Source organism: Schistocerca piceifrons, chromosome 5, assembly GCF_021461385.2.
Source record: "Schistocerca piceifrons isolate TAMUIC-IGC-003096 chromosome 5, iqSchPice1.1, whole genome shotgun sequence".
NCBI lineage: Eukaryota > Metazoa > Arthropoda > Insecta > Orthoptera > Acrididae > Schistocerca > Schistocerca piceifrons.
The window spans coordinates 504888600-504914757 of record NC_060142.1 but is presented as its reverse complement, the minus strand read 5'-3'; the positions used below and the strand labels follow the sequence as shown (position 1 = coordinate 504914757).

The 26158-nt window shown below is 41.7% G+C and overlaps 1 protein-coding gene across 1 annotated transcript in view; it reads right to left on the bottom strand.

The window, feature by feature from the left end:
• Positions 1 to 26158, bottom strand: part of LOC124797849 (probable phosphorylase b kinase regulatory subunit beta) — a 195084-nt gene that overhangs the window by 130335 nt on the left and 38591 nt on the right. Inside the window, 5 exon segments of the mRNA XM_047260909.1 lie at positions 7009 to 7147; positions 7349 to 7546; positions 10367 to 10526; positions 15077 to 15273; positions 15484 to 15691. Coding sequence (XP_047116865.1) covers positions 7009 to 7147; positions 7349 to 7546; positions 10367 to 10526; positions 15077 to 15273; positions 15484 to 15691 — 902 coding nt within the window.

Sequence of the window (26158 nt, the reverse complement as noted above, 5' to 3'; positions counted from 1 at the left end):
CCTGTCCCTTCTTCTTGTCAGTGTTTTCCATATACTCCTTTCCTCTCCAATTCTCCAGAGAACATCCTCATTCCTTACCTTATCATTTCACTACATTTCCGACATTCTTCTGTAGCACCTCATCTCCAATGCTTCAATTCTCTTATGTTTCATTACCACACAATACTGTGCTTCAAACACACATTCTCAGAAATTTTTTCCTCAAATTAAAGCCTATGTTTGATACTAGTAGACTTCTCTTGGCCCTGAATGCCCTATTTAACACTGCTTGTCTGCTTTTTATGTCCTCCCTTCTGCGTTCATCATGGGTTATTCTGCTACCTAAGTAACAGAATTCCTTAACTTCATCTTCTTTGTGATCACCAATCCTGATGTTAAGTTTCTTGCTGTTCTCATTTCTGTCACTTCTCATTTGTTTCGTCTTTCTTTGATTTACTCTTAGTCCATATTCCATACTCATTGACTGTTCATTCAATTCAGCAAAATCCTGTAATTCTTCCTCATTTTCCATGAGAATAGCAAAGTCATCATAGAATCTTATCACCGATATCGTCTCACCTAGAATTTTAATTCCACTCTTGAAACCTTTCTTTTATTTTTGTCATTGCTTCTTCAGTGTATATATCGAACAGTAGGAGTGAAAGGTTGTAGCTCTGTCATACACACTTTTTAATCCCACCATTTCATTCTTGGCCTTTCACTCTTAATGTTCCCTCTTGGTTCTTGTACATATTGTATATTACTTGTCTTTCTCTATGGTTTACTCCTATTTTTCTCAGAATTTCGAACATCTTGCACCATTTTACATTATCAACCACTTTTTCCATTTCAAAAAATCCTAAAAATGGGTCTTGATTTTTCTTTAGTCTTACCTCCATTATCAGCTGTAATGTTAGACCTGCCTCTCTGGTGCTTTTACTTTTTATAAAGCCAAACTGATCGTTATCTAAGACATCCTAAATTCTCTTTTCCATTTTTCAGTATATTATTCTTGTCAGCAGTTTTTATGCATGAGCTGTTGAGCTGATTATGCAATAATTCTTGCACTTGTCAGCTCTTGCAGTCTTTGGAATTCTGTGGATGATGTTTCTCCGAAAGTCAGATGGTATCTGCCAATTCATACAGTCTACACAGCAACGTGAATAGTCATTTTCTTGTCACCTGCCTCAGTGATTTTAGAAATTCTAATGGAATGTTATCTATCCCACCTGCCTTATTCAATCTTAAGTCTTCCAAAGCTCTGATTCTAATGCTGGATCTCCTACCTCTTCTAAACTGACACTTACTTCTTCTTTCATCACATTATCACAGGCCTTCAATGTACTCTTTCCACCTATCTGCTCTCTCCTCTGCGTTTAGCAGTGGAATTCCCATTGCACTGTCCTCACTTTTAACTTCAACGAATGTTGTTTTGACTTTACTATATGGTAAGTCAGACCTTCTGGCAATCATTTCCTTTCTGATTTCTTCACATTCTGCATGCAGCCATTTAGCCTTAGCCTCTCTGTACTTCCTATTTATTTCATTCCTAAGTAACTTTTTTTCTTTTCCTGGATGTCCCAGAACATTTTTATACTTCCTCCTTTTGTCGATCAACTGAAGTATCTCTTTTGTTACCCATAGTTTCTTCACAGCTACCGTCTTTGTATCTATGTGATTGCCCTTTCCTGAGATGTCCATTACTCTTAAACTGAACTGCCTACTGAGATATTGCTTATTAGAGTACCTATAACCTGAGAGAACTTCATGCCTATCTCTTCATTCCTTAGTACTTCTGTATCCCACTTTTTTTGCACATTGATTCCAATTTAGCTTCTTGAACTTTAGCTTCTTGAACTTTAGCCTACTCTTCATAACTACTACACATGAGTCTATATCTGCTCAAGGGTACACCTTACAATCCATTATCTGATTTCAGAATCTCTGCCTGAACATGATGTAATCTAATTGAAATCTTCCCTTATATCCTGGCTTTTCCAAGTATATCTCCTCCTCTTGTGACTCTTGAACAGAATATTCACTATTACAGAACTTAATTATTCTTTCTCATCTCTCATTCCTGCTACCGAGCCCATATTTTCCTGTAACCCTTTCTTCTACTTCTTTCCCTATAACCACATTCCAATCCCCTATGAATATTAGACTTCCATCGTCCTTTACGTACTCAGTTACATGTCCAATATCCTCATATACTTTCTCTATCTCTTCTTCTTGGCTTGCGACATCGGAATGTATACCCGACCTATCATTGTCAGTATTGGTTTGCTGTTGATTCTGATGAAACACCACTATCACTGAACTGTTCACATTAATTCACTCTCTGACAATCCACTCCCGTTGCACCATTTTCTGCTGCTGTTGATATTATCCTATACTTATCTGACAAGAAATCCTTGTCTTCTTTCCATTTCACTTTACTGACCCCTCACTATATCTAGATTATGACTTAGCATTTCAGTTTACAGATTTTCAGGACATGTGGCCTTGAACTGAAAGGTGTCACGATGATCTCTCCCCTGGCAAAAGATTCTGGACTGGTCCCCCAACACAGGAAAAAAAAAAAATCATTGAAATTCTCAATTCCCAGGATGAATGAACTGTTTATATACATAACTAAGTTTGTGCAGAGCCCTCAGAGCAATTCTTCTTCTAGTGTAATGTTTGTGAATATCTGTATTACTCTCAAAACTTCTCCTGTCAAGACTGATATGGGCAGGATGAACTGTTATAGAACTTTGTTCTTTTCAGTCAAATATCCCAGCAAGCTGGAAGTTCCCAGTTGGGAATATTTGGGAGAGGATTTCTTGTTCCAGCAGTCATCATCTGATGTTGTTGTTGTGGTCTTCAGTCCTGAGACTGGTTTGATGCAACTCTCCATGCTACCCTATCCTGTGCAAGTTTCTTCATCTCCCAGTACCTACTGCAACCTACATACTTCTGAATCTGCTTAGTGTATTCATCTCTTGAATTCCCTCTACAATTTTTACCCTCCACGCTGCCCTCCAATGCTAAATTTGTGATCCCTTGATGTCTCAGAACATGTCCTACCAACCGGTCCCTTCTTCTCGTCAGGTTGTGCCACAAACTCCTCTTCTCCCCAATTCTATTCAATACCTCCTCATTAGTTATGTGATCCGCTCATCTAATCATCAGCATTCTTCTGTAGCACCACATTTCGAAAGCTTCTATTCTCTTCCTGTCCAAACTATTTATCGTCCATGTTTCACTTCCATACATGGCTACACTCCATACAAATACTTTCAGAAACAACTTCCTGACACTTAAATCTATACTAGATGTTAACAAATTTCTCTTCTTCAGAAAGGCTTGCCTTGCCATTGCCAGTCTACATTTTATATCCTCTCTACTTCGACCATCATCAGTTATTTTGCTCCCCAAATAGCAAAACTCTTTTACTACTTTAAGTGTCTCATTTCCTAATCTAATTCCCTCAGCATCAACAGACTTAATTTGACTACATTCCATTATCCTCATTTTGCTTTTGTTGATGTTCATCTTATATCCTCCTTTCAAGACAATGTCCATTCCGTTCAACTGCTCTTCCAAGTCCTTTGCTGTCTCTGACAGAATTACAATGTCATCGGCAAACCTCAAAGTTTTTATTTCTTCTCCATGGATTTTAATACCTACTCCGAATTTTTCTTTTGTTTCCTTTACTCCTAAATCAATATACAGATTGAATAACATTGGGGAGAGGCTACAACCCTGTCTCACTCCCTTCCCAACCACTGCTTCCCTTTCATGTCCCTCGACTCTTATAACTGCCATCTGGTTTCTGTACAAATTGTAAATAGCCTTTCGCTCCCTGTATTTTACCACTGCCACCTTTAGAATTTGGAATAGAGTATTCCAGTCAACATTGTCAAAAGCTTTCTCTAAGTCTACTAATGCTAGGAATGTAGGTTTGCCTTTCCTTAATCTTTCTTGTAACATAAGTCGTAAGGTCAGTATTGCCTCACGTGTTGCAATATTTCTACGGAATCCAAACTGATCTTCCCCGATGTCAGCTTCTACCAGTTTTCCCATTCGTCTAGAAAGAATTCGTGTTAGTATTTTGAAGCTGTGGCTTACTAAACTGATAGTTCGGTAATTTTCACATCTGTCAACATCTGCTTTCTTTGGGATTGGAATTATTATATTCTTCTTGAAGTCTGAGGGTACTTCGCCTGCCTCATAGATCTTCCTCACCAGATGGTAGAGTTTTGTCAGGACTGGCTCTCCCAAGGCCGTCAGTAGTTCTAATGGAATGTTGTCTACTCCCAGGGCCTTGTTTCGGCTCAGGTCTTTCAGTGCTCTGTCATACTCTTCACGCAGTATCGTATCTCCCATTTCATCTTCATCTGCATTCTCTTCCATTTCTATAATATTGTCCTCAAGTACATCGCCCTTGTATAGACCCTCTATATACTCCTTCCATCTTTCTGCTTTCCCTTCTTTGGTTAGAACTGGGTTTCCATCTGAGCTCTTGATATTCATACAAGTGGTTCTCTTTTCTCCAAAGGTCTCTTTAATTTTCCTGTAGGCAGTATCTATCTTACCCCTAGAGATAAGCCTCTACATCCTTACATTTCTCCTCTAGCCATCCCTGCTTAGCCATTTTGCACTTCCTGTCGATCTCATTTTTGAGACGTTTGTATTCCTTTTTGCCTGCTTCATTTACTGCATTTTTATATTTTCTCCTTTCATCAATTAAATTCACTATTTCTTCTGTTTCCCAAGGATTTCTACTAGCCCTCACCTTTTTACCAACTTGATTCTCTGCTGCCTTCACTATTTCATTCCTCAAAGCTACCCATTCTTCTTCTACTGTATTTCTTTCCCCCACTGCTGTCAATTGTTCCCTTATGCTCTCCCTGAAACTCTGTACAACCTCTGGTTTAGTCAGTTTATCCAGGTCCCATCTCCTTAAATTCCCACCTTTTTGCAGTTTCTTCAGTTTTAATCTACAGGTCATAACCAATAGATTGTGGTCAGAGTCCACATCTGCCCCTGGAAATGTCTTACAATTTAAAACCTGGTTCCTAAATCTCTGTCTTACCATTATATAATCTATCTGATACCTTTTACTATCTCTGGGATTCTTCCATGTATACAACCTTCTTTTATGATTCTTGAACCAAGTGTTAGCTATGATTAAGTTATGCTCTGTGCAAAATTCTACCAGGCGGCTTCCTCTTTCATTTCTTAGCCCCAATCCATATTCACCTACTGTGTTTCCTTCTCTCCCTCTTCCTACACTTGAATTCCAGTCACCCATGACTATTAATTTTTCGTCTCCCTTCACTATCTGAATAATTTCTTTTATCTCAGCATACATTTCTTCAATTTCTTCACCATCTGCAGAGCTAGTTGGCATAGAAACGTGTACTACTGTAGTAGGTGTGGGCTTCGTGTCTATCTTGGCCACAATAATGCATTCACTATGCTGTTTGTAGTAGCTTACCCGCACGCCTATTTTTTAATTCATTATTAAACCTACTCCTGCATTACCTCTATTTGATTTTGTATTTATAACCCTGTATTCACCTGACCAGAAGTCTTGTTCCTCCTACCACCTAACTTCACTAATTCCCACTATATCTAACTTTAACCTATCCATTCCCCTTTTTAAATTTTCTAACCTACCTGCTCGATTAAGGGATCTGACATTCCACACTCCGATCCGTAGAACGCCAGTTTTCTTTCTCCTGATAACAACGTCCTCTTGAGTAGTCCCCACCTGGAGATCCGAATGGGGGACTATTTTACCTACGGAATATTTTACCCAAGAGGACGCCATCATCATTTAACCATACAGTAAAGCTGGATGCCCTCAGGAAAAATTATGGCTGTAGTTTCCCCTTCCTTTCAGCCGTTCGCAGTACCAGCACAGCAAGGCCATTTTGGTTATTGTTACAATGCTAGATCAGTCAATCATCCAGACTGTTGCCCCTGCAACTACTGAAAAGGCTGCTGCCCCTCTTCAGGGACCACACATTTGTCTGGCCTCTTAACAGATACCCCTCCATTGTGGTTGCACCTACGGTACGGCCATCTGTATCGCTGAGGCACGCAAGCCTCCCCACCAACGGCAAGGTCCATGGTTCATGGGGGGTGGGCATCATCTGATAACCAAAGGAAACTTTCCTAAAACGTTGTTCAGAATCTCTCCCCCCCAGCCCAGTATAGTATTGTGCACTGTATAAGACAAAAATAAATAAAATCTGTGTGTGCGTGTTTGAGTAAATGCATTATAAGGTCATTGATAATATTTCCAGCGCATTAAACATACACCTGCAAGATGAAAAATGTGAAACAAACAATTCCAATGATTTTCTTTTCTGCAACATTTTTTTTTTTTACCTAAATGGTGAATAATTCCAGAATATTAACTCATAGAACATCTGTGCCTGAACATATGCAAAATATGTTAACTTAGTGATTTCAAAGCCCTCAAAGTAAGTAATTATTTTTGTAGCAGAAACAGCTGAACTTAATGGTTTTGTAGATTTACTACAGGGTTTCAGCAATTTCATTTTTCATCAATAAGTATTGTTATTTAAGTTAGAAGATCCCCCGCTCCCATATGTTTATGTCTTGAGAATAGAGTGTGGAATATTAAAAACCAAATAAACAAAATTTTGCAAAACACAAACAAAAAAATGTTACCTTCTATAATTGGAAATAGAACTTTCAAACACGGCTTTCTGTGAAAGTCTAGTTTGTTTAATTCATTTTCAAACAACATTTAGACAGCTTCTGACCAGTTTTCTTCACGTACCATGAGCAATGGTTATGAATGCATAAGAAACTACTGCTGATGCATTCTCGAAAGAACAGTTGGTGAAGTAATTGCAAAATGGTGCAAAAAAAAAGGACACCAACAGCCCAGACAGGCACCCAAAAAATTGTTCTTTATGTATAATATTGAAATGGCAAGAAACAGCAAGTACTGTTTTCACTAACATGAGTTCTACATATTTCATCATGGATAACAAAGCAACATACCACCATTAGTGTCCCTTTTTATTTCCGTTTTCAATAAATTTTGGTATTCTTCAACTTGATCTGGCAATGTTTTAAAGACTCCATCAATTATCATGAACATGTAAAAGAGAGGCCACTCACATTCAATATTTTCAAATTCCTGAAAAATACAAAAAAAGGAAACATACATAAAATGATAAATAAAATCTTTTCTGAATGGAGAAATCAAAAGTTTGATCAATGAATATGTCATATCTGTAGAAGATACTATGGTTATAATAGAGGGAAACATTCCACATAGGAAAGATACTATTGTGTATGATTTAGATAAACTAGAACTTAATAATCACATTGTCAATACCCTTATCTCCCCTTCATTATAGAATCTTCGCTTATCATCTTCCAGTTTACATTTGAAGCCATCTCGTCCGAAACGCCTAAACCCATATGAACCTTTCAGTCGACGAATGATATTTGCTTTAGTCTCTTCATACAAAACCTCCTCATGGGTTGCAAAAGCTGGGAATGATACTGTTGGGATCAATGATGAATCAGCTCCCTAAGACACAAATTAACCAAATGTTAGGAGCGTTCAAGCTTTATACAAGAAAAATCTGAGTAATCTGAGTTAATAAAATATAGAAGTAAAAATGAATATTTATATTACTTGAGAGATAAGACTTCCTATCTGTGCCTTCCTCTTCATTTATTCATTAACACAGCTAGTTACACAGGACTGAAATGAGGAGCCAATCTACATGGCCATTGAATGAGTCACTAAATGAAATTACATCAGAAATGTAATAATAAATGAAATACAATGTATAGAAAAACAAGCTATCAGGTGGTTTTGTTTAAAGTTCTGTTCCTTCAAGCACTGCAGTGCAGGCTGCATACATTGCAGGACACTGATACATCATAGCTACAGTTATTAATCGGTGTGCTCATGGAGTATACAGAGAAAAAAAAAAAAAAAAAAAAAAAAAAAAAAAAAAAAAAAAAAAAAAAAATATATAGTTCCACTTTCTGCCACCTGCTGAAAATATGGCACTGTAAGCAGTCAGAATGTGAACTGTTTCCTGTTTTGATGTCACTATGCTGTTTGTCACTTGGTGACATCTTTTGCTTTCTTTTGTGAAGTGACTGTAGGTGGGAAGGATTAAAAAGGATGAAGTTTTCCATGTGAAATGCAATGGCTACTAACAAGAAAGACCATCCGCTGCTTGTAAAGTTGTTTTATCAAAATTATAGCAATAGCAGCCCTGCAGGAATATTTCCAACAGAAACAGCTATGAAGAGGCCCCATGTCAATGCATGAGCTAAAGAATACGAACAAGAAATCTGAAGAAATAAGTGAATTTGGTGGTGCAGCACAGAGGATATGGCCTTTTCTCATGGCAGTTGCTGATGAATTTGCTGTAGTTATTGCTGGCCATACAGCACATGCCTCAAATTCTGTAGCCAGTGCTCAAGCATGTCATCGGAATTATCTCTCTCCTGGTCAATGGTTCAAAAAACTTTGTGGTGCCTTTGACACTGGTATCCCTATATGAACCACAATGTGCACTAAATGAATCCCTAAGACAGGCTACAAAACCATGACTTTGCCCTTCATATATTCATAGAAGTGAATGACATGTGGTTGGGGATTATTCTTTGGATGGGTGGGCCACATTTTGCTCTGCACTGTGCCAAGAATGCAGAGGACTGTCACATATGAGTTTCTACTCTGCCAAATAGTGTGCAAGAACATCCACTGCACTCACCTTATGTGACTGTGTGGTGTGGCTTCACAAGCTCCTTCATTCTTAGTCCATTTTTCATCACGGAGATAAAACCTTGCGGGCCTGTTAGGTGTACAGCAGCATCTGCACATGGACCTCCTTGTGCAGCTCTTAATTGCAGCTTTGCAAGAACACAACTGTGCCTACACCACTATTTTCATGCAAGATGGAGTGATACCACAAACCACTTGCCAAGTGAAAGATTTGCTTTGAGAAACCTCCAGTAAAGATTGCATCAACTCTAGGCAATTTCAAGATGTTTGGCCTACCAGATCCCTCGACCTAAATTCATGTGACTTCTCATTGTGAGGATATCTGGAAGACTGTGTCTGTCAGGGACGTATCCAGACTCTTCCTGATCAAAAGGATAGCATACTATGACATATTGATCTGATTACCTGTGAATGCTATGAGCAGGTGTTGACCATGTCGTGTTATAAATGCAACATGTTGCTGAGTCCGGAGATCATACTGAATGAATGTTCTAACTTGTGACCATATCCTAATAAACATGCTACAATCACTACTATCTTGTGTTTGATTGTTCCTCCCCTCTTACTGCAATTTTGACCATGCTGTGTTATGGATGCACCATATCACTGAGTCACGAGGCCGTAATGAACATATGTTGTAACTTGTGACTACATCCTAATAAACATGCCAGAACCACTGACATCACGTGTTTGATAGTTCTTCCCCTCTTCTTGCACCCACACCACATTCTGACTGCTTATAACACCATATTTTCACCTGGTGACAGAAAGTGGAACTATCATTTTCTTCAGCAAACTCGGCACCAATTAATGAACATACCAACAATAGTTCAGCATCCTGCAATGTATACAGCCCACATTACAGCTTCCGAACACCATCAGTTTAATTATAACCACCCTGTGTGTTGGCACACACACAGAAAACTTAACAGGTATCAATACTGGGGGTTTATAGCTTCATAGCTGTAATAGCAGTGGAGCTGGCAAAACCTCATACACATATATTATACAGAACAGGATTTATGTATGTACGTTAGTTTGTTTGTATGTCCAGTATCTCATCCTAAGCCCCTACATCGATTTCAACCAAATTTGGTACACCACATACTGTTTGCTATGTGAGAATAAGCAATGTGGGGGTTAGAATCTACCAGCTCCCAAAGGAGCACAGATAAGGGCAAAAATGGATTTAAACCCCTGATACAGGCTTTCCTGCATGACAGACATGCCGTGTGTGTAGTATTGGAATGCCCTGGAAGGACTACATGTGCAGATAGCCATGGCTGAGCAGAAAGTTGGAAAGGGGGATGGGAGGGGGAGGAGAAGATGAATAGTGAAAGAGGGGGGAGGATGTGGTGCTAGAGAAAGGGAGGAGGAGGAGGAGGAGGAGGAGGAGGAGGAGGAGGTGAACAGGCACAGAGAGGGAAGGAGGGATGGACAGAGAATGAAGGGATGGACAGAGAGAGAGAGAGAGAGAGAGAGAGAGAGAGAGAGAGAGATAGAACGTAAGGATCCAGTTGTTCACATTTCAGCTATTAGTTAACAGAAGCCTTTCTTATGTTGCACAGTGTGTTAAGAATTAATTGAAGGTGATATTAATACCTTTGAGCTGGATTCTCTAGGCAGTAATGTCTCAAAGATGCTTCGATTACGATTATGAGCATCAATGTCAACATATATAACTGACCATGAAGCTCCTTTGTCACCAAATAGGTTGCATCCATTAATGGCTTCTAGAGCACTTTTTGCCATGCCAATTGAACTGAAAGTAGAATAAAATTGACATTACACCAAGATAATCTTCCTTCATAATACACTTTTCTATTACAGTAATGAAGGAAAGGAGGACCAGCAGGACCAAAAAAGCAACAGGAATTACACACATAACAAAGTTATGAAAATAATGTTATATCACCATCACATGCCATGAAACATTTATTGTTGCTACCAATTTTGATTGTTACTAATCATCATCAGGCACAAGATGCTTTTTAATTACAATGCAGCTACTTATATGACGTTCCAACTCCTGTTACGTAACATCAAAATCAGAAACTGGACATCAAAACTCAATACAAAGACTAAACAGAAGATCTCACATGTTGATCATATAATAGTGCAATGCAGTCAACTTATGGATACACGCAAAATTGTTGCAACAACATACCTGTTAGCTGTCTAAATCACAAAAGTTCAACGTGGTTCCATAGACACACAAAGTTATGGTGACTGTGTTTAGGGAAAAGCAGTGTTTTACACTATAGAAATTCAGAGTAGGCCCTAATAGTGAAACTATTAATTCCATGGGAAGTGTAAGAAACCATACAATGTAAAATACTTGGACTCCTGATAAAGCATTTTTGTTTTTATGATAATGCTTGCCTCCTCACAGCAGTAAAAATGCAGGCATTGTTGGAAACACTTAACTGAGAACGCTTTCAACATCCACTATAACTGCCCCAAACACAATCTTTGAACATGGTGACGACATAGCCTGAGAAGTCACTTGTTAAGATATGACAGCTGCCACAAGAATTAGAAGTTGAAGGCTTCCAAGGTCTTGGCAAATGATAGGGCAGTGCATAAATTTATGGAGGACATATTTTGAAAAGTAAAATAAATTCATGGTAGTACTTGTGGAGCTGATGTTTTCTTTTTTTTAATGTTTTTTTTTTTATGTTGGTACATGCTGTGCAATAATGTAAGTCAAGTGTCAACTTGACGTGGAAATAATTTCGCTTATACAGTTTCCAAAGTAGTTAGGTATGTATGTTTCCTTCAAATGAATAAAAGAGAATACTATGCCATCAAATGCTTCTTTTGTAAGTGTGAAGGCTTCCACAGTCAATGTGAATTTATATAAAATCCTCTTGTTTTGGGCAGTTTATATTCAATGTAAATTCATCTAAGACTGCTGGAAGTTTGTAAAGATTCTACTCCTTCATACCCACAGCTAAGAAATGGGTCTCTCAATTGTAATGTACTGTATTCAACATGAAAACGATGTATGTGATGGGTTTCTCAAAACTGTAATCAAGGTGTTAGAAGTAGCTGACACCATATGTATAACAGAAGATAATATGGCATATTTTACTCGTTGAATTAACTACAAAAATTCTTTTTCCAAGAAGAGCACAACAATTGTTGAATCGCACAAATGAAAAAAAAAAAAAAACTTGCCAATTTTTGAACTTTTTTTTAGAAAATCCAATTGATTTCAACAAAGTAGGAACTGTGAATGAAATGTAGGTCTAGCACTTGATGTCAGAAATGAAACAGCAATGAATGCAAGGAGTGAGGGATGGACCTGGAACTCTTGTAGCAAAATAGGCATTGTTGCTTATACCTGCTATACAGTGAGGTGACAAAAGTCATGGGATAGCGATAAGCACATACACAGATGGTGATAGTATTGTGTATATCTGGTATAAAAGAGCAGTGCATTGGTGGATGTCACTTGTACTCAGGTGATTCATGTGAAAAGGTGTCCGATGGGATTATAGCTGCATGACAGGAATTAATAGACTCTGAAAACAGAATGGTAGTAGGAGCTAGACACAATGGGACTTTCCATTTTGGAAACTGTTAGGGAATTCAATATTCCAAGATCCACTCTATCAAGTGTGTGCCAAGAATACCAAATTTCAGGCATTACCTCTCACCACAGATGATGCAGTGGCTGACAGCCTTCACTTAACGACTGAGAGCTGTGCCATTTGCTTAGAGTTGTCAGTGCTAACAGGCAAGCAATATTGTGTGAAACAACTACAGAAATCAATGTGTGGTGTAAAACAATATATACATTAGAACAGTGTGGCAAAATTAGGTGGAAATGGGCTATGGCAGAAGATGACTGAAGAAAGTGCCTTTCCTAACAGCACGACATTGCCTGCAGTGCCTCTCATGGGCTTGTGATCACATTGGTTGGACCCTAGATGATTGGAAAACCATGGACTGGTCAAATGAATCCTGATTTCAGTTAGTAAGAGCTGATGGTAGGGTCTGAGTGTGGTGCTGACATCACATCGACTAAAGTTGTCAACACAGCTCTTTGCAAGCTGGTGGTGGCTCCATGATGGGGTGGGCTGTGTTTGCATGGAACTGACTGAGCACTCTGGTCCAACTGAACCAATCATTGGCTGGAAATGGCTGTGTTCAGCTACTTGGAGACCATCTGCAGCATTTCATGGAATTCATGTTCCAAATAACTATGGAATTTTTATAGGTAACAATGTGCCATGTCACCAGGCCATTGTTCTTTGCAGTTGGTTTGAAGAACATTCTTGACAATTTGAGTGAATGATCTGGCAACCCAGTTTGTCCAACATGCATCCCATCAAACATTTATGGGCCATAATTGAGAGGTCAGTTCATGCACAAAATCCTACACCTGTAACACTTCCAGAATTATGGACGGCTGCACAGGCGGCATGATTCAGTACTTCTGCAGGGGCTTCCAATGACTTTTTGAGCCCATGTCCTGTTGAGTTGCTGCACTATACCAGGCAAAAGGATGTCCGGCGTCACATTAGGAGATATCCCATGACTTTTGTCACCTGAGTGAAAAAGGCAATGACCAGTACCTACTTGGATGCAAGAAAGATTATTCTTCTTTCTTAAATCCCAAAATATAAGTCTTCTGGACTCACTGGATGAAAAAATTCACAAGAAGAAGCCTGGATTACTAATAAATAAAACAATCATTCATCAGAACAATGCAGCTGCCCACAAAGTTGCTTTTGCTAGTGGAAGCACTGAATGATTTGAAGCATCAATTTTGCAAACACCTCCCTATCCACCTGATTTAACGCCCTCTACTTTACACATATTCCTACAGCTCAACAAATTTGGATTGGGAAATGTTTTAAATCCACTTATTATAGTTTGGTACCCAAAGAAGGCTTTGTTGCAGACCATTCAGGCATTTCACGGGAGGAATTTATTCACTGGAAATAATGTTTTACAAAGCACACTGCCCTAAAGGGGACTACACAAAAAATAAACGTATTTCCAACTTAAAAACACGGACTTTCACTGTTAGGCTGGGAAATGTTCTCCTCACATTGTATTATGGCACTGGCACAACAGTACAACTGAAGTAGAAGGGATGTTCATAAAATTCATCGCCTGATAAATAGAACAAAAGTTTAATCGATCATATTTTCATATTATAAGCTAGAAGATTGAACTGAGAAAACCTGTAAATTCAAGAGACAGATGGGACAACCAGTGCTTCCATTCAGGGGAAGCATATTCCAGAACACCAAAAGCAAACACATTTGTCTGGGGATTGTTTGATAGGCTGGGGAGGGGGTATGCAGTAGGATAAGAAGAATCCAGTTTTTGTGTTGGGTTTTCCTCGTAGCCTGGATTCTTGGTGCATTGCTCCCCTCCCCTCCCCACCCATGAACACACAATGACACCAGTCTCACTCCTGTCCAACTACCTCAGAAAAGTTCTCTATTGTTCCTGAAAAAGGAACCTATATTTCTGAAAGCTAAGGAGTACTGTTATCTACTGTTTTTCTGGGAAATTGACATTCTGAAGATATGCGAATTTAATATCTTTTAATTTTTTTAAGACAGCCATCCAATGCCATTAAAAGAAGTCCAGTCCTCTTTGGTAGCAGTTCTGTGGTTCTGAAGGCAGTCTATAAGCACTAAACCATGAGAATCACTGCAGATGTAATTTTTTATTTCTTTGGTACACTTGTACCTTCCACCACCCATTGTTTCTACTACCCCTTTGTCTCTGGCCTTTAGTGATGAATCCGTGTTTCAAGTACTATTATGACATTTTGAATAAACTCACTGGAATCACATTCAAACATGTCTAGAAACTCTTGAACAACATTTAATTGAATTTGTATTTGGTCAACAGTCGACAGATAAATCACTCAGCAAACAGAAAGGTTTTTCAAACTCAAAACATTTTGTAAAATCTATCAGCTATTGTCTAATAAGATCTTTGCTTACATAGCTTCTTTTGGTTATCAATGACTGCTATAGAGCTGTTTAGCTTAAAATATATAAATTAAAAAGAATCACTGTTCAAATAGAATTCGACAAATGTAATGCAAGACGTATGGTATCATCAGGGAAAGACATTGATTTTCCATAGTCTACAATTTCAGGAGATCATGTTTACAATTTAAAACATTTTAACTGTAAAAATGAAATCTATTGTCTTGCATCAATTATGTAATTACTGCTGTTGTACCTGTAAAACATAAACACACATATTATGATGTCAATATAATATAACAAACAAGAAAATTATGATAAGTACTCCAAAAATTTAGAAAATATATACCTGGCATGTATTTCAGGGGTACCATTATTATACTTGCTTCCTCTTTCCCACATTCCAAAATCTGGCGTGCGATATGCTCGTTCAACATAATAAACCAAATTTTGCACAAATGCCACCTCATCTTGTGTGTATATAATTTGCAAACCTGAGGTTATCATTTGCACTAGGAACAACAGGTATAGTGAAACAACATCAATCTGTGAGAGAAACAAAACACTATAAAAAATGTCACACTGATTGTTTTTCTCAGCAAGATAGAAAAAAAAGGTGAGTCAATATACCGAAAATATGTGTTAGGTGTCCAAATAGATACAATCCTTTGATTCTTATTTCTTAATGAAACTAAAAGTACTGATTTTCTTAAAAAAATTCAAAAACTGTTCAAACAAGAGGTACTTATATTTTACCTGCAAGTGTGAATAATCATCATCACTGAATACTTCATCACCAGTGATTAAATGGAATTTGCAATGAAGTGCATATTTGCTGCTCTGTTGCTTTTTGAAAAGTTCTATGCGATGTGATTGCTTAATCCAGCATTCTAATATTCCTCTCATACATTTTACTGCCGACTGGCCCAATTCATGGGATTTTCCTCGGTCATCATCAATGCGCCTACAAGAAGCATTATATAGTATCACTGTTCACTGAAGCCAACCAAAAGAACATGCAAATACACTCCTGGAAATGGAAAAAAGAACACATTGACACCGGTGTGTCAGACCCACCATACTTGCTCCGGACACTGCGAGAGGGCTGTACAAGCAATGATCACACGCACGGCACAGCGGACACACCAGGAACCGCGGTGTTGGCCGTCGAATGGCGCTAGCTGCGCAGCATTTGTGCACCACCGCCGTCAGTGTCAGCCAGTTTGCCGTTGCATACGGAGCTCCATCGCAGTCTTTAACACTGGTAGCATGCCGCGACAGCGTGGACGTGAACCGTATGTGCAGTTGACGGACTTTGAGCGAGGGCGTATAGTGGGCATGCGGGAGGCCGGGTGGACGTACCGCCGAATTGCTCAACACGTGGGGCGTGAGGTCTCCACAGTACATCGATGTTGTCGCCAGTGGTCGGCGGAAGGTGCACGTGCCCGTCGACCTGGGACCGGACCGCAGCGACGCACGGATGCACGCCAAGACTGTAGGATCCTACGCAGTGCCGTAGGGGACCGCACCGCCACTTCCCAGCAAATTAGGGACACTGTTGCTCCTGGGGTATCGGCGAGGACCATTCGCAACCGTCTCCATGAAGCTGGGCTATGGTCCCGCACACCGTTAGGCCGTCTTCCGCTCACGCCCCAACATCGTGCAGCCCGCCTCCAGTGGTGTCGCGACAGGCGTGAATGGAGGGACGAATGGAGACATGTCGTCTTCAGCGATGAGAGTCGCTTCTGCCTTGGTGCCAATGATGGTCGTATGCGTGTTTGGCGCCGTGCAGGTGAGCGCCACAATCAGGACTGCATACGACCGAGGCACACAGGGCCAACACCCGGCATCATGGTGTGGGGAGCGATCTCCTACACTGGCCGTACACCACTGGTGATCGTCGAGGGGACACTGAATAGTGCACGGTACATCCAAACCGTCATCGAACCCATCGTTCTACCATTCCTAGACCGGCAAGGGAACTTGCTGTTCCAACAGGACAATGCACGTCCGCATGTATCCCGTGCCACCCAATGTGCTCTAGAAGGTGTAAGTCAACTACCCTGGCCAGCAAGATCTCCGGATCTGTCCCCCATTGAGCATGTTTGGGACTGGATGAAGCGTCGTCTCACGCGGTCTGCACGTCCAGCACGAACGCTGGTCCAGCTGAGGCGCCAGGTGGAAATGGCATGGCAAGCCGTTCCACAGGACTACATCCAGCATCTCTACGATCGTCTCCATGGGAGAATAGCAGCCTGCATTGTTGCGAAAGGTGGATATACACTGTACTAGTGCCGACATTGTGCATGCTCTGTTGCCTGTGTCTATGTGCCTGTGGTTCTGTCAGTGTGATCATGTGATGTATCTGACCCCAGGAATGTGTCAATAAAGTTTCCCCTTCCTGGGACAATGAATTCACGGTGTTCTTATTTCAATTTCCAGGAGTGTATAAACAGACTAACAAAAATGGAGAGAAAATATTAAGATATAACAAATGTAATACAAAACTAAAAGAAGTGAGAGAGAAAAGTGTTGTGACAGTGCCGCGAGATTTAAAAGTGCCGTTACGTCAGTACGCGAACACGGCGATAGAGGCGCTCCGCAGCTCGGCCGAGCGCGGGAGCGCCACCTGGCTATGAACGGCGCCGGCCGCATGTCACGGCACGGCAGTCGAATGACAGATACCGAGTTAGTAGCATGTAACCCGCTAGTGTTTCTACTTTTGTATATCCACGCAATTTATTAGTGATTAAAGGTTATAACACTTTTTGGCGACGAGGTCGGATATTTTTTTTCCTGCGTTGTGGAATTGTGTGTTCGTGTCGGGGCAGACATGGAACAGCTTATGCAAGCGCTCATTGAACAACAAACGCAGCTGACGGCTGCTATTCAGGCGTTGTCGACGTCGCTTACTCATCGTCTGTCTTCCTCTTCTCCGCCTCCATTCCCTCCTTACGACGAGGCCGCTGAAGACTGGGAGGATTATGAGAAGCGTTTGCGGCAACACTTCTTGGCTTTCGGCGTTGTCGACGCTCCTATGTGTAAGTCGTTATTTCTATCTTGGATTTCCCCACAGATCTATCAGCTGCTATCTCAGTTAGACCCTCTGCGTGAACCTGCCTCTCTGTCCTTCCAAGAAATGTGTGATTTATTGTCTAACTATTTCCGAAAAAACACCCACGTTGTTGCCGCCCGTGTGGCGTTCTACCGGTGTCGTAAACAGCCCCATCAATCCTACCGGGCTTGGGCGGCGGAACTACACGGTCTGAGTTGGAAATGTCAGTTTGTCACAGACACTCATCATGGGTCTTATGCTGATTCAATGGTTAGGGACACTATTCTACGGCTTGCTCCTGATAAAGAAGTTCGGCAACATGCCTTACAATTGCCAAACCCATCATTGTCGGAAGTTCTCAGCATCGCTCAATCTTTTGAAGTGTCTCATGCTGCTGGTGCGCAAATAGACACGTGGTGTGATGTAGGCGCTGTACACACCACTTTCGACGCGGACAATTTGCCTGTTTCACAGGGACACGACAATGTGGCAGCGGTGCACTCGCGTCAACAACGTCGCGTTGGGCCGCCACGCTCGAAGCGAAAATGGCAACCACAGAAGCAGGTTCGTTCCGCACTTCCTTCTTGTCCACGTTGCTTCGTACAGCATGACAGGGCCGCGTGTCCAAAACGTTGGGCCACGTGTAATTCATGTAGGAAAAAAGGCCACATTGCTTCTGTGTGTCAGTCCCCTAAAGTTCCTGTCGACGAGGATGAGGCATCGGACATGGATGTTAACTGTGTGCTTTCTCAAACAAATAAGTTGTTTGTTACTGTTCGTGTTCTGGATAAAGACATTCGCATGCAAGTGGACACTGGCTCTGCAGTAACTCTCATTAATTCTCGCATGTATTTGGAGTTGGGCTCCCCTCCCTTGTCTCCAGTTACGCGAAATCTACGAACTTATAATAAGCAGAAAATTCCTATCGTTGGCCAGTTTGATGCTTCCACTGCCTACAAGTCTGTTGTTAGGCCCCTCACGTTTTATGTGGTGGATCATGTGGGCACTGAAAACCTGTTCGGTTATGATGCTTTCCAGTTGTTCAGGTTCTCCATTGATGATGATGTGCACCTCATATCTGAGGATATTCCGTATCAACAGCTGGATGGCTTGTGTTCTGAATTCTCGTCCGTGTTCTCTGCTGGCCGGGGTCGTGCCAAGGATTTTGAAGCCCACATTACTCTTAAACCTACAGCTCGCCCTAAGTTTTTCCGGGCTCGCCCTATTCCGATGGCGTTGCGTACACCTGTCAAAGCTGAGATAGACAGGTTAACAGATTCGGGGATTCTCCTTCCTGTTACATCCAGCGAATGGGCATCACCCATCGTGGTGGTTTCTAAACCAAATGGGAGTCTGCGATTGTGTGGTGATTTTAAAGCCACTGTCACTGCTCAGAACCTCATTGACACTTATCCTCTTCCCCGTCCTGAGGAGTTATTTACCAAGCTCGCTGGGGGCCAGTTCTTTTCCAAACTTGACTTATCGGAGGCGTACCATCAGTTGCCGTTGGATGCTTCTTCCAAGGAATTTTTCGTCATCAACACTCCTTGTGGGATGTATCAGTACCAGCGGTTACCATTTGGCGTCGCTAGCGCGCCGGCCATTTTTCAGCAGTTTTTGGAACAGCTCACGGCTTCCGTTCCCGGCTGCATCAACTACCTGGATGACATTGTTGTCACGGGGGCCTCCACTGAGGAGCACCTTCGCAATTTGCGTTCACTGTTTCGGGTTCTGCATTTAGCTGGGTTGAAGTGCAATCTGGCAAAGTCACAGTTCTTCCAACCCTCCATTGTGTATCTTGGTTTCCACTTGTCCCGTGAGGGTATACGTCCTCTACAACAGCACGTTGCGGCCATTACCGCTCTACCCTGGCCGTCTACGGTCAAAGAACTTCAGGCGTTTCTAGGCAAGGTTGCTTATTATCACAAATTCATTCCATCCGCGGCAGCGGTGGCTCATCCTCTGCATCAGCTGTTACGCAAAAACGTTCCTTTCTGTTGGTCCGACGAGTGTGAGCATGCTTTTGTCCGCCTGAAGGCTCATTTGCAGTCGGCACCTTGTCTTGCCACATTCCGTCTGGGTCAGCACTTGGTTCTGGCGACTGACGTGTCACAGTATGGCCTAGGGGCTGTTCTCGCCCATCGGTATGAGGATGGGTCGGAACGACCCATCGCCTACGCTTCCAAGACCCTCAACGATGCCCAACGGCGTTACTCTCAAATCGAAAAGGAGGCGCTCGCTATCATTTATGCTCTAAAAAAGTTCAGCATTTTTTTGTATGGTTCTAAGTTTCACCTCATCACCGACCACAAGCCGCTGGTCTCTCTGTTCAGCCCCTCGGCGTCACTTCCGGATAAGGCAGCTCACCGCCTGCAACGTTGGGCCTTATACTTGTCTCGTTTTCACTATGAGATTCACTATCACCCCACGGCTCAGCACGCTAACGCTGACGCGTTGTCGCATTTGCCGATGGGCCCCGACCCAGTTTTCGATCGAGATGAACTACTCTGTTTCCACATTGATGAGGAAGAACGTCGTGCGGTCGAGGGTTTTCCACTTACAGGTTTGCAGGTCGCGTCGGCTACTGCGCGGAACCTGGTCCTGCATCAGGTGATCGGTTTTGTTCAACGGGGTTGGCCGGACAGGACCAAGGGCCGGGCATCGGATCCCCTTCGCAACTACCATGCCTTGCGCCTTCGTCTGTCTGTTCGTGAGGGTGTTGTTCTTCTGGCCACGGATGGCGCATCTCCACGGGTGGTGGTGCCAGCCTCTCTTCGCAAAGCTGTTCTCAAACTATTGCATGAAGGCCATTGGGGGATTCCTCGGACTAAGTCCCTGGCCCGCAGGCACGTTTATTGGCCCGGTATTGATTCGGACATTGCCCACATGGTCGCTGCGTGTGGTCAGTGTGCTCAACAACTGGCTGCACCCCGTACAATGCCCTCTCCGTGGCCTGATCCGGTGCAGCCGTGGGAACGAGTGCACGCTGACTTTGCCGGCCCCTTCCTCGGCACTTATTGGCTACTGTTGATTGACGCCTTCTCGAAGTTTCTGTTTGTTGTTCGATGTCCGTCGCCCACCACTGCGGCGACGACGCTGGCTTTGTCCAAAATCTTTGCGCTAGAAGGTCTTCCATCCACGATTGTCACGGACAATGGCCCTCAGTTCTCTTCGCAGGGCTTCCGTGATTTTTGTACTGGACAAGGGATTCATCATGTTACAGCGCCGCCCTTCCATCCGCAATCGAATGGGGAGGTCGAGCACCTTGTCCGCCCTTTCAAAAGCCAGATGAAAAAATTCCTTAGTGATTTTTCCACGGATGACGCTCTGTTGCAATTTCTGAGTTCTTATCGCTTCACGCCTCTGGGTGATCGCAGCCCGGCTGAACTCTTGCATGGCCGCCAACCGCGCACTCTACTGCACCTGCTTCACCCTGTCAGGCGTTGTACTGTGTCCCCTAGTGCGGGAAAATACTTGGTGGGCGCCGACGTGTGGGCCCGAGGGTATGGATCTCGCCCTAAATGGATTCCAGGGGTGGTCCAGGCTCTTCGCGGCCGCTGGCTTTGTGAAATACGTACGGACGACGGCATGGTTGTTCGCCATTACGACCAGATGCGCCCACGAGTGGTGGCCACGCCGGTGCCACCGCCCCTTCTTTCGCCTCCACCAGCCCAAGAAGCCAGTCCTGTTGCTGCTGCTGATCTTTCGTGCGTGTTGCTGCAGCCGACGTCGCTACTGCTTCCGAGTACGCCGGAACCAGCCCCAGTTGCGATGCAGCCTTCTCCGGGACACATCTCGCTGGAGCACACCCCCAGGTCCTCGACACCTATGGATGCTGCTCCGGAGTTTTCACCCATCATCTCGTCCAGGAGGCACGTTCCACGCGCAAGCTTCCGTCCTGGACACTTTCGACCATACTCTCGTGTTTCTCCGCGGGATCTTCTCGGTGCCTCCCAAGAGGCCATGGATGTCTCCGCACTGTCCGTGTCTCCAAGGAAGTGAGTGTTTTTTTTTCAAAGGGGGGAAAAGTGTTGTGACAGTGCCACAAGATTTAAAAGTGCCGCTACGTCAGTACGCGAACACGGCGATAGAGGCGCTCCGCAGCTCGGCCGAGTGCGGGAGCGCCACCTGGCTATGAACGGTGCCGGCCGCATGTCACGGCACGGCAGTCGAATGACAGATACAGAGTTACTAGCATGTAACCCGCTAGTGTTTCTACTTTTGTATATCCACGCAATTTATTAGTGATTAAAGGTTATAACAAAAAGTGACTGAAGAGGCAAAACTACGCAGCTAAAAGAGTAACTACGTTGGTATCCTTCAGATCAGATAAGGTAGCTGGAGCATACAATGTAACAAAAGTAAGAGAACTAAACCAGGACATTTTACATTTTTACAGCAAGATTTTTATTTATAGTCATCTACCTTTTGTCTGGTTTCACGTCATCTTTTATTTTTCCTATCTTGTGCTAGTCTATTCATATGTGTATCTACATCTATATGCACAATAAACTGTTTTACATATTCTTGTTTCTTTCTACTGGTCCTTTCAGTATCAAATTTTCTATTAATATATGCTTTGGTATCTGTCCCATTAAAAATCATTTCTTCTGCCTTGGTATGTAATGCATTATTTGCACCCAAAATCCTTTCTTGTTGCTCTTCATTTTATACTTCATCCTGCTGTAACCAGAAGGCTGGCACCTTTTCAAAACTACTGTTTTCTCTTTCACCTAGGGAACAGCATCCTGGCAGCAGTATACGACTTAAATAAAGCAGTTACTGAAATGGTTACATAGCTGGTGCCATACTGTAAAATTTAAATCATTATTTGCACAGTTTCAGACTTTCCAAAAATATCATTTATGATGGATGAAATTTAGCAGTATATGTTTTGCAACTGTTACTGTTTACCTCTTTTGTCATTTCTCAGGAGGACAAACCACCTAAACTCTCTTTGTTAGTTTTGTTAATCCTGAAAGTCAAGAAAGCAACTGTGAGTTTATGAAAGTACACTGACAGTACCAGTACTTGCAAAACCATAGTCATTGCTTCCTAATGAACATATTGCCATCAGCTCTTCTATGGTATTCATATTTAAGGCTACATGTACAATCACTCATTAGCAGTATTGGGTACCTCCCATTCTGCGACTACGCAAACTGTTCAATCCATTGACAACAGTCTCCCTAAATCTGTTCTTCCTTGTGGTTGATATTGTAGCATTTTACACAACAGCCTATTTTCTGACACTGTGACAGTAAGCTGATGACATTTAATTGGTATGTTAGTTCATCATGCACCATTCTTTTATATGTCATTGTTTTCTTACATTTTCACTTCTCACTTTGTCCTTCAGTGCCCACATGCATCTATCTGTGTGCTGTTTTATTCTGCCTTCATCATTTTGACAGTGTGTCCAACATTGTAAAATCTAATTTGTATGTCTTTCTTTATTTGTTTATCAAAGTTTCTTTTAAATATTTCATTTAATTGGTAACAATTGGTTAAATACTTCTCTATATCTGTCTGGTCTGTAAATTGCAGAACATTGTACCAAAATACATAAGTCTGATACCCATTCTAATAATTTGTTATTAACACAAATTTTTCTTCATTCCCAGTAGTGCCAATTATCTTTATTTTACTATCTGAAACTTTCATACAGTCCTATGAGAAAAGTTTTGAAGTTTGTATTCAGGCCTTTGTCACTCATCTTTCGTTTCAGTCATTACCATCTAGTCATCTGCCAATAATAATGTTAGCAGCAATGTGTTTTTTTCAATTTTAACACCAGGGGAGTTTGTTTCTTTCCAATCTTAGAGTGAGGCATCTGTATAGATACTAAATAATAATAGTGATAAACCACGTCATTTTCTAGGTTCTCAATTAATCTCTATTGTTTTTACCATTTTCCTGGGATAATTTAAACTGGGCACTAAGATGCCACTATTGCATATTTTAAGAGCAAATCATCTTCATTTTGATAAACAAATATACCTCATTATTGGTTCAGATGAAGAAGACATTGGAAGGCAGATACATATAACAGTATTCCTAATTGCTTAATGTCAGTAAAGCGAAGCATCATTTTTAAATCTTCAATAATATTATGGAAAGGATAGATTCCTGTTCACCATATAGAGGAGATGTTGAGTAGCAGACAGGCTGTCTGCAACTCAACACTCCTTTATATGGTGAGTAGCAAATTATCCTTTTCATAATACTGTCATTATTCCATGCTGGATTTGCCAACAATTTTTAAATCATCTGTGCTTGATCACAAGTGATCCCAGCACCAGCAATTTTGATTTTTCCCAAAGGGACTAACCGGATCCCAAACCTTTAGCAGCAGATTTTGATTATGAGAACAAACAAATGTCTAAATTGCTTTCAACAGCATAAATTTCAGTTTTTTAGAATGACAAAATCTTTCCTATTGGTGTAAGCCGTGATTGTTAACATACTGGAGATGAGCAACACAGCTCCTGCATCTCACAGATTTACTCCAAAAAGACAAGTGACATAGGACCACCATCAGCCATTTCTCAGGTTTCTAAATGTATTCCAATGTTTGTTTTGTTTCTGACGTCTGTGAACAGGTATTCTATGGACACACAACGTCACGCACAGAGTGTAGGGCTTTGATTGTTGCCTCTGTCATCGGCTTCATGCTTTGTATTTGTCTTCAGGATGGCCTTAAATGATAAAGAGATAGAGTCTGTGTTGATGGTTCAGAGCTTGATGAACAAATTTCTGGTTTCTAAAGCAGTGATGATAAGCTGTTTGTTTCACTGAATTTTTTTCTGTAACCGTATATACTGTCAACTGAACACCAGAAAGCTAAATAGACCACCTTTGCACTGAAAGTGTTAGTCAAGAGAATGCTTTTTATCACTTCTGTAAATTCTACATCTTGTAAACAGTGTAACTCTTATTTCAAAAAGCCACCATGGGCATGGTCCTATTCATAACGTGAGAACCATCTTTGATATATTTGTGATAAACAGTGAAAGCTTATAAATCAGGAGGAAATATCACTACATATGAAGGAATTTGTCCTCTTCACAGCTGACTTACTTTCAAGGTCTACATGAAAAATAAGCCTAACAAGTATGGTATAAATTTTTTTATGTTATGTGAAAGAGGATACAATTCGAAACGTGAAATTCTAATAACAGCATTTTGCATGTAGTAAACAGACTGTGTGAATGTTACTGTGGTAAATGCCATATTCTACACAAGAATCAATTTTACACTCGCTCATCTGTGGGAAAACACAACTAAGGCAGTAGGTACAGTAGTGAAAAAAGGACTAGCTAAAGATCAAGTAGCCCAGAGACTGACAGGAAATGAACTTTTGTTTTTGAAACAAGACCATTTGCTGCCTGCAAAATGGAAAGAGACTAGGGTTGTATTTATTTTGACAATGAAACAGAAAACAACAGCATCTAATGACACTGTCAGAATAAAGTTAGAAATTACAGAGAAGATGAAACCTGACTGTATTTTGGATTACGATAAAAACAAGGCTGGAGTGGACCACAATGGCCAGCTAATGGAGTACTACCCTTCTGAGAGGAAACAAATAAAGTGGTCCAGAATGACATTTTCACTCTACAGCGGAGTATGCACTGATATGAAACTTCCTGGCAAATTAAAACTGTGTGCCCGACCGAGACTCGAACTCGGGACCTTTGCCTTTCGCGGGCAAGTGCTCTACCAACTGAGCTACCAAAGCACGACTCATGCCCGGTACTCACAGCTTTACTTCTGCCAGTATCTCGTCTCCTACCTTCCAAACTTTACAAAAGCTCTCCTGTGAACCTTGCAGAACTAGCACTCCTGAAAGAAAGGATATTGTGGAGACTTGGCTTAGCCACAGCCTGGAGGATGTTTCCAGAATGAGATTTTCACTCTGCAGCGGAATGTGCGCTCATATGAAACTTCCTGGCAGATTAAAACCCTGTGCCCGACTGAGACTTGGACTCGGGACCTTTGCCTTTCGCAGGCAAGTGCTCTACCAACTGAGCTACAGAAGCACGACTCACGCCCGGTTCTGACAGCTTTCACAGGAGAGCTTCTGTAAAGTTTGGAAGGTAGGAGACGAGATACTGGCAGAAGTAAAGCTGTGAGTACCGGGCGTGAGTCGTGCTTCGGTAGCTGAGTTGGTAGAGCACTTGCCCACGAAAGGCAAAGGTCCCGAGTTCGAGTCTCGGTCGGGCACACTGTTTTAATCTGCCAGGAAGTTTCAAATAAAGTGGTGTAAGAAAGTTTTTTTGTCACAGTCTCATAATGATGGCCATAAATTTGAATGTTTTATACAAAAAGTTGAAGCTGACTAACAAACATCTAGTTGAGTTCATTACTGAACTG